The sequence below is a fragment of the Anabrus simplex genome, chromosome X, assembly GCF_040414725.1.
Source record: "Anabrus simplex isolate iqAnaSimp1 chromosome X, ASM4041472v1, whole genome shotgun sequence".
NCBI lineage: Eukaryota > Metazoa > Arthropoda > Insecta > Orthoptera > Tettigoniidae > Anabrus > Anabrus simplex.
In genome coordinates this window covers 220,512,831-220,527,637 of record NC_090279.1, presented here as the reverse complement: position 1 = coordinate 220,527,637, position 14,807 = coordinate 220,512,831, and the positions used below count along the sequence as shown (strand labels likewise).

The 14,807-nt window shown below is 36.3% G+C and overlaps 1 protein-coding gene across 5 annotated transcripts in view; it reads right to left on the bottom strand.

Moving 5' to 3' along the window:
• The window catches only part of Smr (Smrter), a 657,953-nt gene that overhangs the window by 248,494 nt on the left and 394,652 nt on the right, over positions 1-14,807 (bottom strand). For all 5 annotated transcript variants that reach the window (XM_067159726.2, XM_067159723.2, XM_067159722.2 and 2 more), the window contains exon 8: positions 14,215-14,267. In XM_067159726.2, coding sequence (XP_067015827.2) covers positions 14,215-14,267 — 53 coding nt within the window. The remainder of the gene's footprint in view (positions 1-14,214; positions 14,268-14,807) is intronic.

Below are 14,807 nucleotides of genomic sequence, written 5' to 3'. Positions count from 1 at the left end.
TCTCCAGGCAGTTTGTCACAAAAGATCAATGGGTAGAAGACATAGAGAAAGAAACAAACAAGGAAAAGTTGAAAGACAAAACGTAGGGAACCAAGCGACTGGAAGTGAAGTTCGGGTGACGTTGCTGTTAGCTTGCCTTTGGGAGATAGCGGATTTGAACTCCACTGTTGGAAACTGTGAAGATGGTTTTCTGCAGTTTTCCATTTACTCACAAGGCTGTACCGTCACGGTCACTTCCTTCCCACTCCTAGCCCTTCGCATCCCCGTTATAAGACCTATCTATGCTGGTGCGACGTAAAGCAAATTTTTAAACAAAAAATTAATTAGGAACATATGCTCAGACATTTAAACAGTTGAATGTCAAAACTGATGCTATAACAAAGCATGGAATTACACACAAAAGGCAAAGGAGGCCAAAGATGACAAATTATGATGGACAGACATTGTCAAGAATAGAAAAAAGCATGTAAAATATGGTTTCTTTCTTTTGAGTGGGCCATTTCCCCATTCCAGTTTACACACCAAGCCACATAGCTTTCTTCAGCTTATTGGAGCATATCCATAGAGTTCACAGTTATCCTGAAATAAACTTCTACGAGTAAATGAACTTATGGTGGGAGAGCCTCAGGAGGAAAGTACTGTAATCACAAGAAGTAAGAATACGCTGCTCAGAGCTGCGCTGACCATTGTGAGTGCCACTGAGGTGGTTCTTGTAGAAAAACAAAACTAATTACAACGTGCAAAAGATGTACAAAACTCTGCAAGTTGTTTGCAACTCTCGGCATGTCACAACGTGTCTTGTTTGCTGCCAGTCTGTAGACACGTTTCATGCAAACTCTCAACTGTTAAGGAGTAAGCTTTCCCCTTCAAAACTCACTGCCTGAGAGCACTGAGGTTATCATCCTCAGCACAAACAAGCTGCCGAGCCCTCAAACAGTAGGCCGACCCTTCCTTGGACATGTACTCAAACAACTGTGCACAGCAGAACAGATTCTTGTCCTGGTAGATATGACATCATGTAGCAGAGGTAATTCACCTTCATCTGCTAGTATTTTGGACACATTCTATTTAACATGAGAAATAAAATATTATCACAGAGAATTATATTCGTCCCATCATTGCAAATGTGTCTCTTTACATTAGCATCTATTTCTTCTTATTTACACTTTTGTTTCACTCTCTTCTCCCTGCTCCTCTCACATTCAGGTGTCTTTTACTACAGTTACAATGAGATTAATAACACACGCATGTCTTATCGTTGTCAGGGATTTTGGAAACCAATCATCAAGGCTAGTTCATTTTTATCTCCAACTCAGTCGCTGTGGAGGAGGTATTCTCCAAGCGTCTCTCTTGCTGATACGAGACGTTGTGTTTCCGTGTGAGTTTAATTGTCCTTCGTGTATTAAATACAGCGTATAATATGATTTACACCTTGTACTTTTTTATTTACTAGCATAATGGATATCAACGAAGAGGAAAGGATTAATAAACTACTTATGAGTGCGGAAAAAGAATTTAATCCAAAGGACTTGCTTTTACACATGCAGATTTTAAATCATTGGCTTTATTTTGATGGAAGTTACAATGAACCTGATGAAGATACTGAACGGACTGTAGATTCAGAAGAAGATAAAGTTGAAGCAAGTGCTCATGTAATGGATAGTGAAGTATCAGTAGACTCAGAATATGCAGATAATACTCCATCACATAACACTGAAGTTACCCCACAATATACTGACAAAGTTGGTGAAACTGTTTGGAACATTCATTGTGCTAAAAAATGTGAGGGTACTAGGAGACAAAATATTGTAATTCATTTACGAAGCCCTAAATGGGAGGCTAGGAATTTTCATACCCCTTTACAGGCATGGCAGTTATTTTTTCCAAATAACATAATGGATGACATAAAAACGTACAGCAATAAATGGCTGGAGAGGAAACATCATAAATTTCAAAGGCACTGTGATGCGAGAGAGACTATGATTGGACGAGTTCATAAGGCAAAGCATCTCGACCTCTCTCATTTGTGCAGCACAGATGGAACTGGAATCGCACTGTTTCGAACCACAATGTCCATGAAAAGATTTAAACTGTTGTTTTGAGCTCTGCAGTTCGACGATATAAATACAAGAATCAACAAGTATACATATACTGTCCCCTTCAAAAGTGGTGAAAATCATTTAAGGGAGAATATTTTATTTCTACTGTGAATTGGAACATTATTTCGTGAACCAGGAAGGGAGTTTTAGCACGTTGAGTCGACTAGAACCAGTTACCAGGTGCATGGAAATCCCAGCTGAGAGCGAGCGAGAGGAAACAAGCAGATACCACTAGCCAGTTGATCTTCAAATCAGCCGTGAACACCACGTGATCAGGCGAAATATGTGTCTAACACTCGATCAATACTGGCAAGGTTATATGACGTATGACTATGGCAGCCAATTGGGTGATAAATTTCGTGTGAAGTTAATGAAGTGACCAATCGTGTATAATGAGAAGACGCACCCCTGTCTTAAGACGGTGAATTATGGATTTTCCTAAGGGAACTTTACCCTGGATTTTCTACCTCTGAACGCGAAGAGTGGGGTTTTATTCTGACTTCAACTACAGACGTGAAAAGACACACTTCGCCTTATTTAGAGCTTCCAAAATGTTACAGATAGCAGTTCAGACATTCACAGATTCTATTTACAATTAACTGAAGATATCAAAAGATAAGTTGCTTTTCCATCTAGTCAAACATCGGTGTGTGTGTTGGACTTGTCTCAGACTTAAAATCTCAGTTTCAGCTTTCGCAAGAACTTCTACAGAGGAGATTATTGGTTCGAGCGCAAGTCAAGATGCCTGTCTTCCTACAATATGAATTGTGTGGTTTCCAGCGCGCCAACGTGTCCTCAATGAACGAGTAGAATGTGAAGCAGCTCAGACGGGCGAGACCAGGATCGATGGTGCGTAACGTGGTAATGCACTAGGTCATCAGCCCGAGTTCTACGATCGACAGTCACCACCAAGTAATATTTAAACATTGTTATTCTTTCTTTCTATTTGTAAAATGTAAAGTGTAATGATATAGCCTCTACTTATTTGCTTAGAAGAATTTCTATTAGTTAGATTTTTTTTCCATCTCTTCTTTCTTGGTGAAGGTAGTTTGAGATGATGAGTGTGTGTATTTTGAACCTATTAGCTTGTTTTTGAGTGAATGTCATCAAGAAATGTTTCAACTGTCCCGAGTTCATTGTGGCAGGAGAAATAAAAGTAACACGACCTCACGTTAAACTAGGATTATTTGAATAATTTTTATACTTGAATTGAGATCAGATGGGACAGTAATTTCGTGAATTCCATTATATCAGAGTTCATTCCTCGATTATACGACGTATGGTTGGATTTCGAGCGCGATAGAGTCATCTGAGATATTGTCGTGCAGTAGCTTTCGCATGTGTGATCTTGCGCGGCCAGGTATAATAATAATAATAAAAATAAATTAACCTAATTATCGCGTAAAGGAACACCTAAGGTCATGAGCATAATAATAATATTCATTGAATAAGATTGATGTGTGCTCATATTGTATTAATTTAGGCCTGGGAAATGGCAGTATCTGACCGATACATTTATATATTTTTGCTGTGCTATCATAATTATTTGACTGGTAGATGGATATTATGGAATTTAGCGGATAAACTGTGCATCCATTATTAAGTCAATTTAAGAAGAAAATGTGTTACCTGACATGATTTCTTCGTTGTGGGCGCAGATTAATTGAGAGCCACAGTTATGGTGGAAGGATAAAAATAAATATCGCAGCTCATGAACCGCGTGCGCGTAATGTTAATTCTGACCTGTGTTTAGACGATTTTGTCAATAATTTTTGGATGATTTCTGCTCGTAAATTTTCCCTGAACATCGTCGTATGACTGAATTCTTTGATAAAGTGATAATCATTGCTCTATCACATCTCAAGTTGATGAGAGGAAGTTCCCACGATGAGTGAATGTCATCAAGAAATGTTTCAACTGCCCCGAGTTCATTGTGGCAGGAGAAATAAAAGTAACACGACCTCAACGTTAAACTAGGATTATTTGAATAATTTTTATACTTGAATTGAGATCAGATGGGACAGTAATTTCGTGAATTCCATTATATCAGAGTTCATTCCTCGATTATACGACGTATGATTGGATTTCGAGCGCGATAGAGTCATCTGAGATATTGTCGTGCAGTAGCTTTCGCATGTAAGCGTGACATAATCAATTCTTATCAATCAATGAGTAAACGTAGGTTGACATGATGTCAAATTCCAAGTTATTGTGTGAAGGTCAACTACTGAATAATTATGAAAAGGAATTTATTAACTAGTTTAAAGGCTAAGGAAGACGATTCAACCATAATTTCATGGGAGATCACACATGCGAATATTTTCCCTGACTTTGAATAAACATGAAAATAATAATCAAGGGCTAGCATTCGTGTAAATATGTATATAATATTTCCGTGTACCTTTGTGTGAATGTAGTGTGTGTGATTTGTCTATGTTTTGCTCATTGTAATTTTACGGTCCATATTTGTGACGATGCTCTTCGCTGTTTTCGTGGATTTTTGGCCATTTTTATGCCAACTTCAGTGGTTCACTATTTAACAAAATATAAATCTTTAATGAATTTTATTCGTTTTTAAGGAAGAATAGGGTCTTAACTAGCGAATACATGTAAATAAGTATAAGCCATGTCAGTGGATTGAATTCACAAAAATAGAATTTGTAAGCGTGACATAATCAATTCTTATCAATCAATGAGTAAACGTAGGTTGACATGATGTCAAATTCCAAGTTATTGTGTGAAGGTCAACTACTGAATAATTATGAAAAGGAATTTATTAACTAGTTTAAAGGCTAAGGAAGACGATTCAACCATAATTTCATGGGAGAAATTTTTTTATTTAATTTTAGAAAGGAGTGAAAATGATCATTTTCAAACTCGATTTAAATGAAGTCCATTGAGGAAGGAAATTTTATTTTCAAATCATTTAATTATTAATGGAAGAGGTAATCTCAAACTGATTATTATTAGTCATTTAATTAATTTTTAACTAAAATCTAAATATTATATTTACAGACTCAGGCATTTGCTGTTCCATTTACCGATGGAGTGTCCATGTTAGTAACGACAAGTTCCTAGATTTTGTAAATTATTTGTAGAATTTGAGGAGAGCAGTAGTTACAATAAATGTGTGAAACCTATTTATCTTTCTTTCATTTGCCACTAGTTCATCATCTATTCCTGCACTAAAAAAAATTCCGCACAGCCGATAAGCGATCGATCTACCCCAGGAGATCCTCGCTCACCGGCCGAGCTGAGCCCGGCATGACGGGTGCAATACATATATCAGGAAATTATTTGAAGGCTTTGTCACTCAATGTAAAATAAACTGCAGTCCACGTGAATATACAACCATAGGCGAGATGCTCGAATTTCATTATAGATGTCAGCCCATAGCCATGCCACCTCAGTGGTAAATTTTACCGATAAATGTAAAATAGATGTTTCTTAACATAAAATTTAGGATCCTCAAGAAGTCTTATAATTCAAGCTTGCCAAGGTTACTGTGTTTGGCGAGGTTGTCTTTGATAATATTTACGGTTTATTTGATTGGCACGTTAGAATACATGTTTGTAATGTCTAGGGAGCACATAATGTAGTTGGGTAGTAAGGTGAATTTCTTTAAAATATCACAAAATCTACTTTCTTTAATGTCTTTTGAGAAAGTAGTGGATAAACTTTCATCTATACGAGTCCATTAGAACATTATAAAATAACGACAGAAATTAAAGGCCTCAGCTTGCGGCTTCGGTACATGGATGACACATTCATAATAATCAATAAAGAACTCAATAACAGCAATGAAATTTTACATTTTTTAAACAACCTCAACCATAATATTAAGTTCACCAAAGAGGACGAGGTCCATGGATCCTTAAATTTCCTAGAACCTAAAAACAAATATTAAGAATTTGGCAAACATTAACGGGTATAAACCAGAAATGATTAACCATTTAATCAACTAGGTCACAATTTAGCAACAAACATGATCCCTGACAGACCCAAAAAATCAAAGTTTGTTACCTTCACCTACAACAATCCAGATATTTACCAGATCTCGAACCGCATTAAAAAAAAGAACAACCACCAGTATAGCCTTTAGGACAACAAAAACTGACCAGAAATTATTTTTCAATCACAACACAGTCAATTCAAACAGGAACATTTACTCAGGCTCAGGCATATACAGGTTCACATGCACACAATGTGGCATTTCTTATATCGGGCAAAAAGACTCGAGTTTTCACACAAGGTACTTGGAGCACTATAATGCCAACAAGCACAACCAATTTTCAGCTATGAGTTCCCATATGAAGGAGACAGGGCATCAATTCACAACTATAGAACAGGACCTTACAATAATTAAAAGAGTAGGTAAAGGGAAATTGATGAACTAGAAAACATTTATATATATTTAGACCATTACTACAACAAAAATCTAAACCCCAACGAAATAACTGAAGTCAAATTATTGGAAACACTTAATTTAAAACGAAACAACATTTTTAACAATCTTAAACTTTCATTATCAAGGACCCCTACTACTTCAATAAACATGACTCCCTCCCTGCCTGCCCCCACAAGCCTCCCGCAAACAACAGCATATAAACATAATGCCCCGCCTATCCCCTCTCTCCTAATCTCACATCGATACAACACTAGAAACGCAAGTGTCAATCATTCCAATGCTGCCATAGGAACTGATCAACAACATGACAGTCAAAAGGGTAAGAGAATATACACACAACTTTTTTCTTTAAACTCATCCTTTATTTAATTTTATTCTTAAGTATTTTACTCTCCTCTCGTTACAGACAATACACCACACATTCCTCAGTAGTAAAAGTCAACATCCAAGCTCTAATCTACATCAAACTTGAGCGTTCCCTTTCGACTATCAATATAAGAAGCTGCAGTCACATAGTCGAGAACCTTCCCTCGTTTCAACAGTGAACATTACGAAGACTGTTGATTCATCTTATCATATGAGATTAACAACCTTAACATCATCAACAGTCTATCAGCTTTACATTCTAACTTAACCTCCACTAGGAGTGATTTAAAACACATTTCTACAACATTATCTAAAGATTAAGCTGTTCAAGTTCTAATTAACATTTTACGCCCTCAACCAGTATGGGCCGCCTTTAACCAGGTTCCATTTAGCGCACCAAAAAAGTGTTCATACAGAACTTATAACATGCAACTTGAGATCACAGTTTTAGCCATGGACATTCTTAAAAGTTATAAATAAGGACTGATTGTAAAGTTTAACCCATATGTGCCCACTGTCGACGTTTGTTGACGTTAATATCTGAATACTGTCGATCTTATATCGGTAAACATGAATAATATTTTTGAGGTGCATTGTTTACAGTTCATAGTTTGATACTTACTGCACAGCACAAAAACAAGAATCGCTCGTTTTCGCGCCTTATCGCGTGGCTGCGTACGAAATATCATTCCGTGTACACTCAAGAGGATGATGCTTCCGTCGCGGTGAGTAATATTTTCTTATAATATTGTTACAGTTGAAAGTAAGATCGGACTGTTGTGTTACACGTAATAACGAAACATGCCTTTAACAGATTTTGAATTCATTTATGGCTGATTTATAGTTGCTTTTGTCTAGCAGAGCATATGTCGACAGTGGGCGCGAATGGGACTGCCTCAGTACTGATATACAATTTTCATTTATTCTTCTCAGACTGACCGTTGAGCATATCGTAAGCATCCTGGAGGAATCACAAGACATCCTAGATTCTAATATGTACATAGAACCACCTTAAAATGCTGTCCATAGTGACGGGGATAGCGATGATGATGATGAGTCTTGTGGAGATATAAACAGACTCTCTGGTAATCAACTCCGGGCTGGTGCTGAACTGATGTGTACAAAAATAAGTGAAAATGGTACAACGGCAATGCTGAAATGAAATACATAACAGTAATTCAGCCAGCATGTATAATTCTGCATAATATGCACATGGGGAGCGTCGATCGATTGGATCAAAATGTATCTTGTTACCGCATCAGCATCCAAAACGAGAAATGGTACTGGCCTCTAATTGCGTTCCTTTTGAACGTCTTCATGGACAATGCATGGCAACTTTACAGTTTGACCCCAAAGGGCATAGAGGAAAATTTAGACCTTCTCGGCTTCACGCGGTACATCGTTAGGACGTATATCCTATCTCGTAGCGCTACGCGTCCTAACGCATGAAGACCGAGTACGAAAGTATCTTCACGCGTGTCGCCAGAAGTGCGTTCCGATGGGGTATCCCACTACCTTGAAACAAGAGAGAAGCAAGTGCGGTGCGCTCACTGTGGTAAAGCTGCCAGGAAACAGTGCAAAAATGTAACGTTGGCCGCCACGTCCTTTGCTTCGAGTCATTTCACTCACGCTAAACCAGACTGGATGAAGAGAAGCAGAGTGTAACCTCAAAACGCAAACTAAACTGTTTTGAAGTTCTACTCGTAGTTTTCCTTTTTGCTATCTTCAGAGTGATCATACTTGCTCAAAATTAGGTATTGTGTGTATAACAAGTACTATAAACATACGAATATTGTCCTTTTGTTTTGAAACAGTATGCATTCTAAATTGAGACGAAACTGTTCCTCATTTATGTTTTGAATCATGTTTTTTTAATATTTTGTGCTTATTCAACACTTATGTGACTAATATTTACAAACTGAGTAATTATTACATTCATATAAGCTCAAAATGCGAAGAAAAGTTCCTTTTTTGAGCATATCTTTTACCCTACCCATTCATGCTCACTGTCGACATATGTCGACATGGTAAATCTCCGCGAAAATATGTTAATGCTACCTAAAATAATCATAAGCCTTTCATTTAGGTTACAAACAACTGTACTTACGAAATATATCGCAATATTCCACAGAAAAATAATTTGGGCAGATATGGGTTAAGAAAGATTTTAATGTAAGAGTGTTGTAACAACAGTAATCCTACTCTTTGATCTTTTAGACATATTTCAGTATGTAAATGTTAAACAAGTACTTACAACAAGTATCCTCAACTTTATGATATGTACTTTTCTCTTCAAACTTCGATTAAGAACAATCAGGATCCTGATTTTTATCCTACAGGTATGAGTTTAAAACTGATGATGCCCATATAATGGGCAGTTCCTGTATTTGTATGACAAAATATATATCTTAATCACAAGAACTCACTTTGTATTGAACAGGTGGAAATTAATAAATACTTCTAACATTCTTTGTCTTATAGTACATTTCAATACGGACCAAAGTGAGAATTGTGAAGTATAAGTGGTATGTTCCGAGCTGTCACGAGAGAGATGGCATGGAATTATTTATTTATTATTTTTTTTTTTTTTTTTTTTTTTCATGCCTTCATTTGTGGCGAAGTTAAGGCTCACGGCCCTCTCTTACACTTAACCACATCAGTAGACGAATAAGTCTGAGTGGTGTCTTTAAAAAGTAGGAAAGATCACAATATGAAGATAAGTTGGAATTCAAGAGGACAAATTGGGGCAAATATTTGTTTATAGGAAGGGGAGTTAGGGATTGGAATAACTTACCATGGGAGATGTTCAATAAATTTCCAATTTCTTTGCAATAATTTAAGAAAAGACTAGGAAAAGAACAGATAGGGTCTGCCACCTGGGCGACTGCCCTAAATGCAGATCAGTGGTGACTTGATTGACTGACATACAGATGGAAATGCCATCCAGGCAAAGAAGAAAGCTAACCTTTATTGCAATCTCAAAATAAAGGTCGCCAAATTAGGGCAAGATTTACGTTTTTTGAAAAAATGCTTGATTAATGACGTAACCCCCAATTTTCTAAAGTTTGTTTTTTGTTTACTCTTTCATTATGTTTTTTAGCATTTTTTCAACTTATATTATGTAAATTATTCCAACCCCCTAATTTTTTTCACTGAAGATGGCTCAAGCGAGCCGAAACATGTCTGAATTTGTTTGCTCCGTCTAATGACGGAATATATGATGTATTGAATAGGAGGATACCCTCATTTTTCGCCATTGTAAAGTGAAAACCGTCAATACGGAATGATTCTAATATCTTGTAATGACATACAGATGCACCTGAGAAGTACTCCTGGTTTGGAGCCAACAACCAAAAAAGAACCTAAGAAGAAATGCATTCAGTGCTCATGGTTTGTATGCCTGGAACACTCAACACAGTTGTGTATAGACTGCACCGCATGAGACAACGATAATGAAATTGACATAGAAGAAGACCACTAAACCACATGGAAGGGAAAATCACCTTTGAGTGCTTTTATTAAATAGGTCATATAACTCTTCATGATATGCCTGTCGTAGTCATATTGTTTTTCATATAGTTTATGAACAAGTTAAATTAGATGCGCGTTATGGTATGCTGCAGTTTGTATCAGAATTCATCCATTCTGACAACATCATGCTGTCTGTTTCTTAAAATCTATCCATATATTCGCTTTTTTATCCTGCAGTTCTTGATGTAAAGCTTGGTGTTGTGTCGTAGAAGGTAATGGTATTTTAATTGCAGTTCTATATAGAATGGTTGTCTTGTGAGCTCATAGGTTAGCCTCCAGGGAGCATTTTTTGCAGGCAGAGAACTTTTTTTTCTCACTCTTTCTAGTGCAGCTAGATTATCTTTCGATAGGTGTTCCCAGAAAATGTCTATGGCGTATGTCATGATGGGGTCTGTTTGTACATAGACTTTTTTCTCTTAGCAGTATGTAATATATTAGCAACGCTCTGCCATCTGTTGAATATATTTCGAAGCTGGGAAAGGTTAGAGAATCGAACAGTGTCTATCAGGGAATAGTATTTTTCCGTGATCAGAGGAAGAGAAAGAGGCATGACAGGTAGTAATCACAAATGGCTGCATGCAATGACAATACTAAGGATGAAGATCACAAAAGTCAGAATATCAATGAAAGTGTTAATCGCTTAGCAACCTACTAAGTACGTTCCAGCCCTCTTCTACTTCTTTTAGAATTCATGTAAGAGAAAGGTCATTGGCAGCCATCAGAAATATGTCTCTAAATACAGCCATGATGCTATTTTGTGCAAAGGTTCTACCAGCTAAGACATACGGTTTGGAGCTAGTTTGACCTTAGAATTATTGAAAATGTCAAGGCTACATTCTCTAAAAGAATTTTAGGCATTTCCAAAATGTCACCATCAAGACTTGCTTATGAGCTAGCCAGAGAAACCTTCCCTTATGGGAGACATAAGAATGAGACTACAATTGCCCTACACACGACAAGAACAGGAACTACTTCAAATTAAACCAAGAAAACGAGTGGAAATTGATTTGGAATCCTACATGATGGACACAATGATTAATCGAAGCTGGACTGGACCGAACAACGAACTGAGGAGTGTTATGAACAGACTGGCCATACATCGATTGCATCACAAACTGTACTTAGACCTGGTTTTCATGACCCATCTGTACAGTGCGTGTGTGTTATGTAACAAACGATGTGATCGATACCATTTTAACATATGAGTAACAACACAGTAAAGGTTTCCACCTATTCAATACAAAATATATTCACAATATTTTAAAATTACATGGAACTAGTTTCGAACCATCTAGGGGTCATCATCAGCCACATCAAAGCAAAGATCACTCTTGACAAAATCCTAAGAACATGTTAATTTTAACAGTAAGATTATTATGGAATAACAAGTGAATGTGGTAAATGAAAAGAGATGTTAGTATGGGACAGGTGAGTAATAGCTAATAAATATACAAGGAATATACATAAGAGGCTTAGTGTTGTAAAAATTATATAATCATGGAAAACAGTAAGTCCTTATAATGAAGAATGCAATGTGAAATGACACATATAAAATTATATATGGCTTAGGAAGAGTGGAGGTTTAGGAGGGGAAGAACACTTGGCATCTCTAAAAGGCAAAATATAGACATAGTGTGGATTCAGTTGAGGCTTGGATGGAAGTGTACAAATTGCAGCTTGTGGTATATAAAATCCAGTTGTTTACATTAAAAGATGAGTCATAATGTCCTTTGCCATATTAAGATGATGATGTGTTACATTAAACCAGAGTGGAGGCTCCTTCTCTCTTGTAGTTGTGTGATATTGTAAGAATTGTCTGTGAAAGATAAAAGTAAGATGTGAGTGATGCTAATATGTTGAAGGAATGTCTTAGGTCATGTGAGAGAATCTATACGTGTACTTACTGCTATTGTGGTCTTAAGGTTTTATATGGTTTGAGAGCACGTTTTGTACTACTTTGTGTCCGTCTCGGGCTAATGCCGTTTGGTGTGAAGGGAAGGGGTGGAGAGGCAGGAACAGTGGCTGTTGAGGGGCTAGGGGTGGAGTTGGGCGTCTTCTGGTGGTTTTCTGGCGCGTGTCAAGTTTTGTTTACTGAATCTCTTGAGATAAGCATTTTTTAGGGATGGAATGACTGTATTAAAGATGATATTAATTTTTTCTGTGATTTCGTTTATATTAAAATTAGGGTTGGCATACTGATCTAGATTAATGTAAAATTCTTCTGTTATGTTGACCAAGGGGCCCTTGGTGTTTATATTCAAAATTTGCATGTCATTTTTGATATTTGTGAATTTGTGTTTATAATCTTCAATGTGTTGGCCTATGGAGGAAAAATTATTGTGTTTTATGGCATTTAGGTGTTCATTATAACGTATGTGAAAGTTCCTGCCAGTACGACCGATGTAGCTGGTGTCACAGTTGTTGCATTTTATCCGGTATACCCCTGAATGGTTGTATTTATCATAGCTGTTGATTGTTTTAGCATTGTGTATGATATTGTTCTTATCCATTGTGCACATATGTGACAAAATATTTTTTTTTTCTTAATGAGATATTGGTATTTTAAATGTAACTCATATTACAATTTAAGCCATTGAATTTTTAATATAATGCACAGTTGTGGACAACCAGACTAAATGATAACACTCAAACTGAAGAATTAAGAAATAGTGCAAGGAACTCGGAACATTCACAAGCATGAAAATGCTTTACGCACATGTTTTTATTTTATGAATACTTATAAGTTAGTTTTAAGTTTAGTCAAACTGAAGAACTAAGAAACAGTGCAAGTCAAACTCGAACATTCACAAGCATGAAAGTGTTTTACGCATATGTTATTTTCATTTTATGTAAACTCATAAGTTAGTTTTAAGTTTAGGAATATTCACTTTTCTCAGATGCGCAATTTGACGAATGCCCTACTCATGAGTACAACCTGACATGTTACCGTCACATGATATTCCTTTCTAAATATGGTAATGTTTGCAATTGTACGATGTGTTATATGTATATGTATGTTCAGCTGATGAGGACCGGTTAGGGTCGAAACCAGTCCTGTATTTTTAATAATAATAAACAAGTATTGATTACGTGGAGTTCGTCACCTCTTTGCACTTGTGTGAACTATCAATACGGATATGAAGCTTATAAATTACGATTCTCTATATTTATCATTTCTAATTAATTGGTGTGGATCAAAGTTCCTCTTTCGTTTATTGAGTTTTAGTTTCTTTTTTAGTGGTGTGAAATTAATTTTGATTTTGACTATGTAATGATCTGAACCTATATTTTTATATACGTTATGATTTTCAGATTTAAGGAAAGCCGAGGATCTGAAATCAAGATGTTTAAAAATACAAGGTCCCTGGAATGATAGAAGATGTAGTTATGAGTGATAAATTTTAAAAGTGATTGAGAAGATTAAATCAAAAAGTTGTCTGATTCAGGAAATTGAATTGATATATTCTAAAAACAACCCAGTTTATGTAGCGTAGCCTATAATAACAAAGTATGAGATGTTTATAACTGCAAATATGGTGAAATTTCCTTTGTTTAAATCATACACAAACATTTGCAGATGTAACTAAATATTACACCTATTGCATGAAAAAGTGTTATTTTACTTACAGCCAAATAAATAAGGTATGGCTCAAACGCCAACATTCTTTGTTACGAGCCCATACCAACGTGGAGAAAAATTCCAAGCACGCTCTTTCATGTAACGAAACATCGTGTGGCCTCTCCCAGGTTAGAGATTAGACATTTTCAGAGTTGTACTCGTTTCTAAAAAAAACAAAAAATTTTACTCACTTTCTCTTATTCTCATGATAGACCGCTGTATCCGACGGCTGGTTGTACAGGGGCTGGAAGAAAAACACAATCATTAAGAAATAAAAGACGAACTTGAACGTGTTAAGGTTACACAGCAGATGTGTCACGACCAAGAGAGCAAAGGAGATGTACAAGAGCATGAACACAATGTAACAGTTTGTTGTTGTAAATGAGGAACGAGAAGTAGTGTGTACATTGTAACCAGTTGGTTCAGGTAAATGGATAAAGGTAACGTTGCAGTTACAGACTGCAACTCCTCCCCACCAAACACTAGGATGTAGGAAATAAAACATTGTCATTATTATTTAATGCGGGATGCATTTCAACTGTGTGTAAATTATTGTCTACAACTTTTGCTATGAACTACTATAATCTATCAGCTTCATTGTCCGTATTGATAATTTAAGCACACAAGTATGAAGGATGAGTTTTCCACCTAATCAATACTTTATTTTACAAAATGTTTAGAATTATTTACATTAAAACAGTACCAGTTTCGACCTGTAAATAGGTCATCATCAGCTGTCGGTGAACCTACTTATTAGCGATTGTACATAATAAAACATTACTAA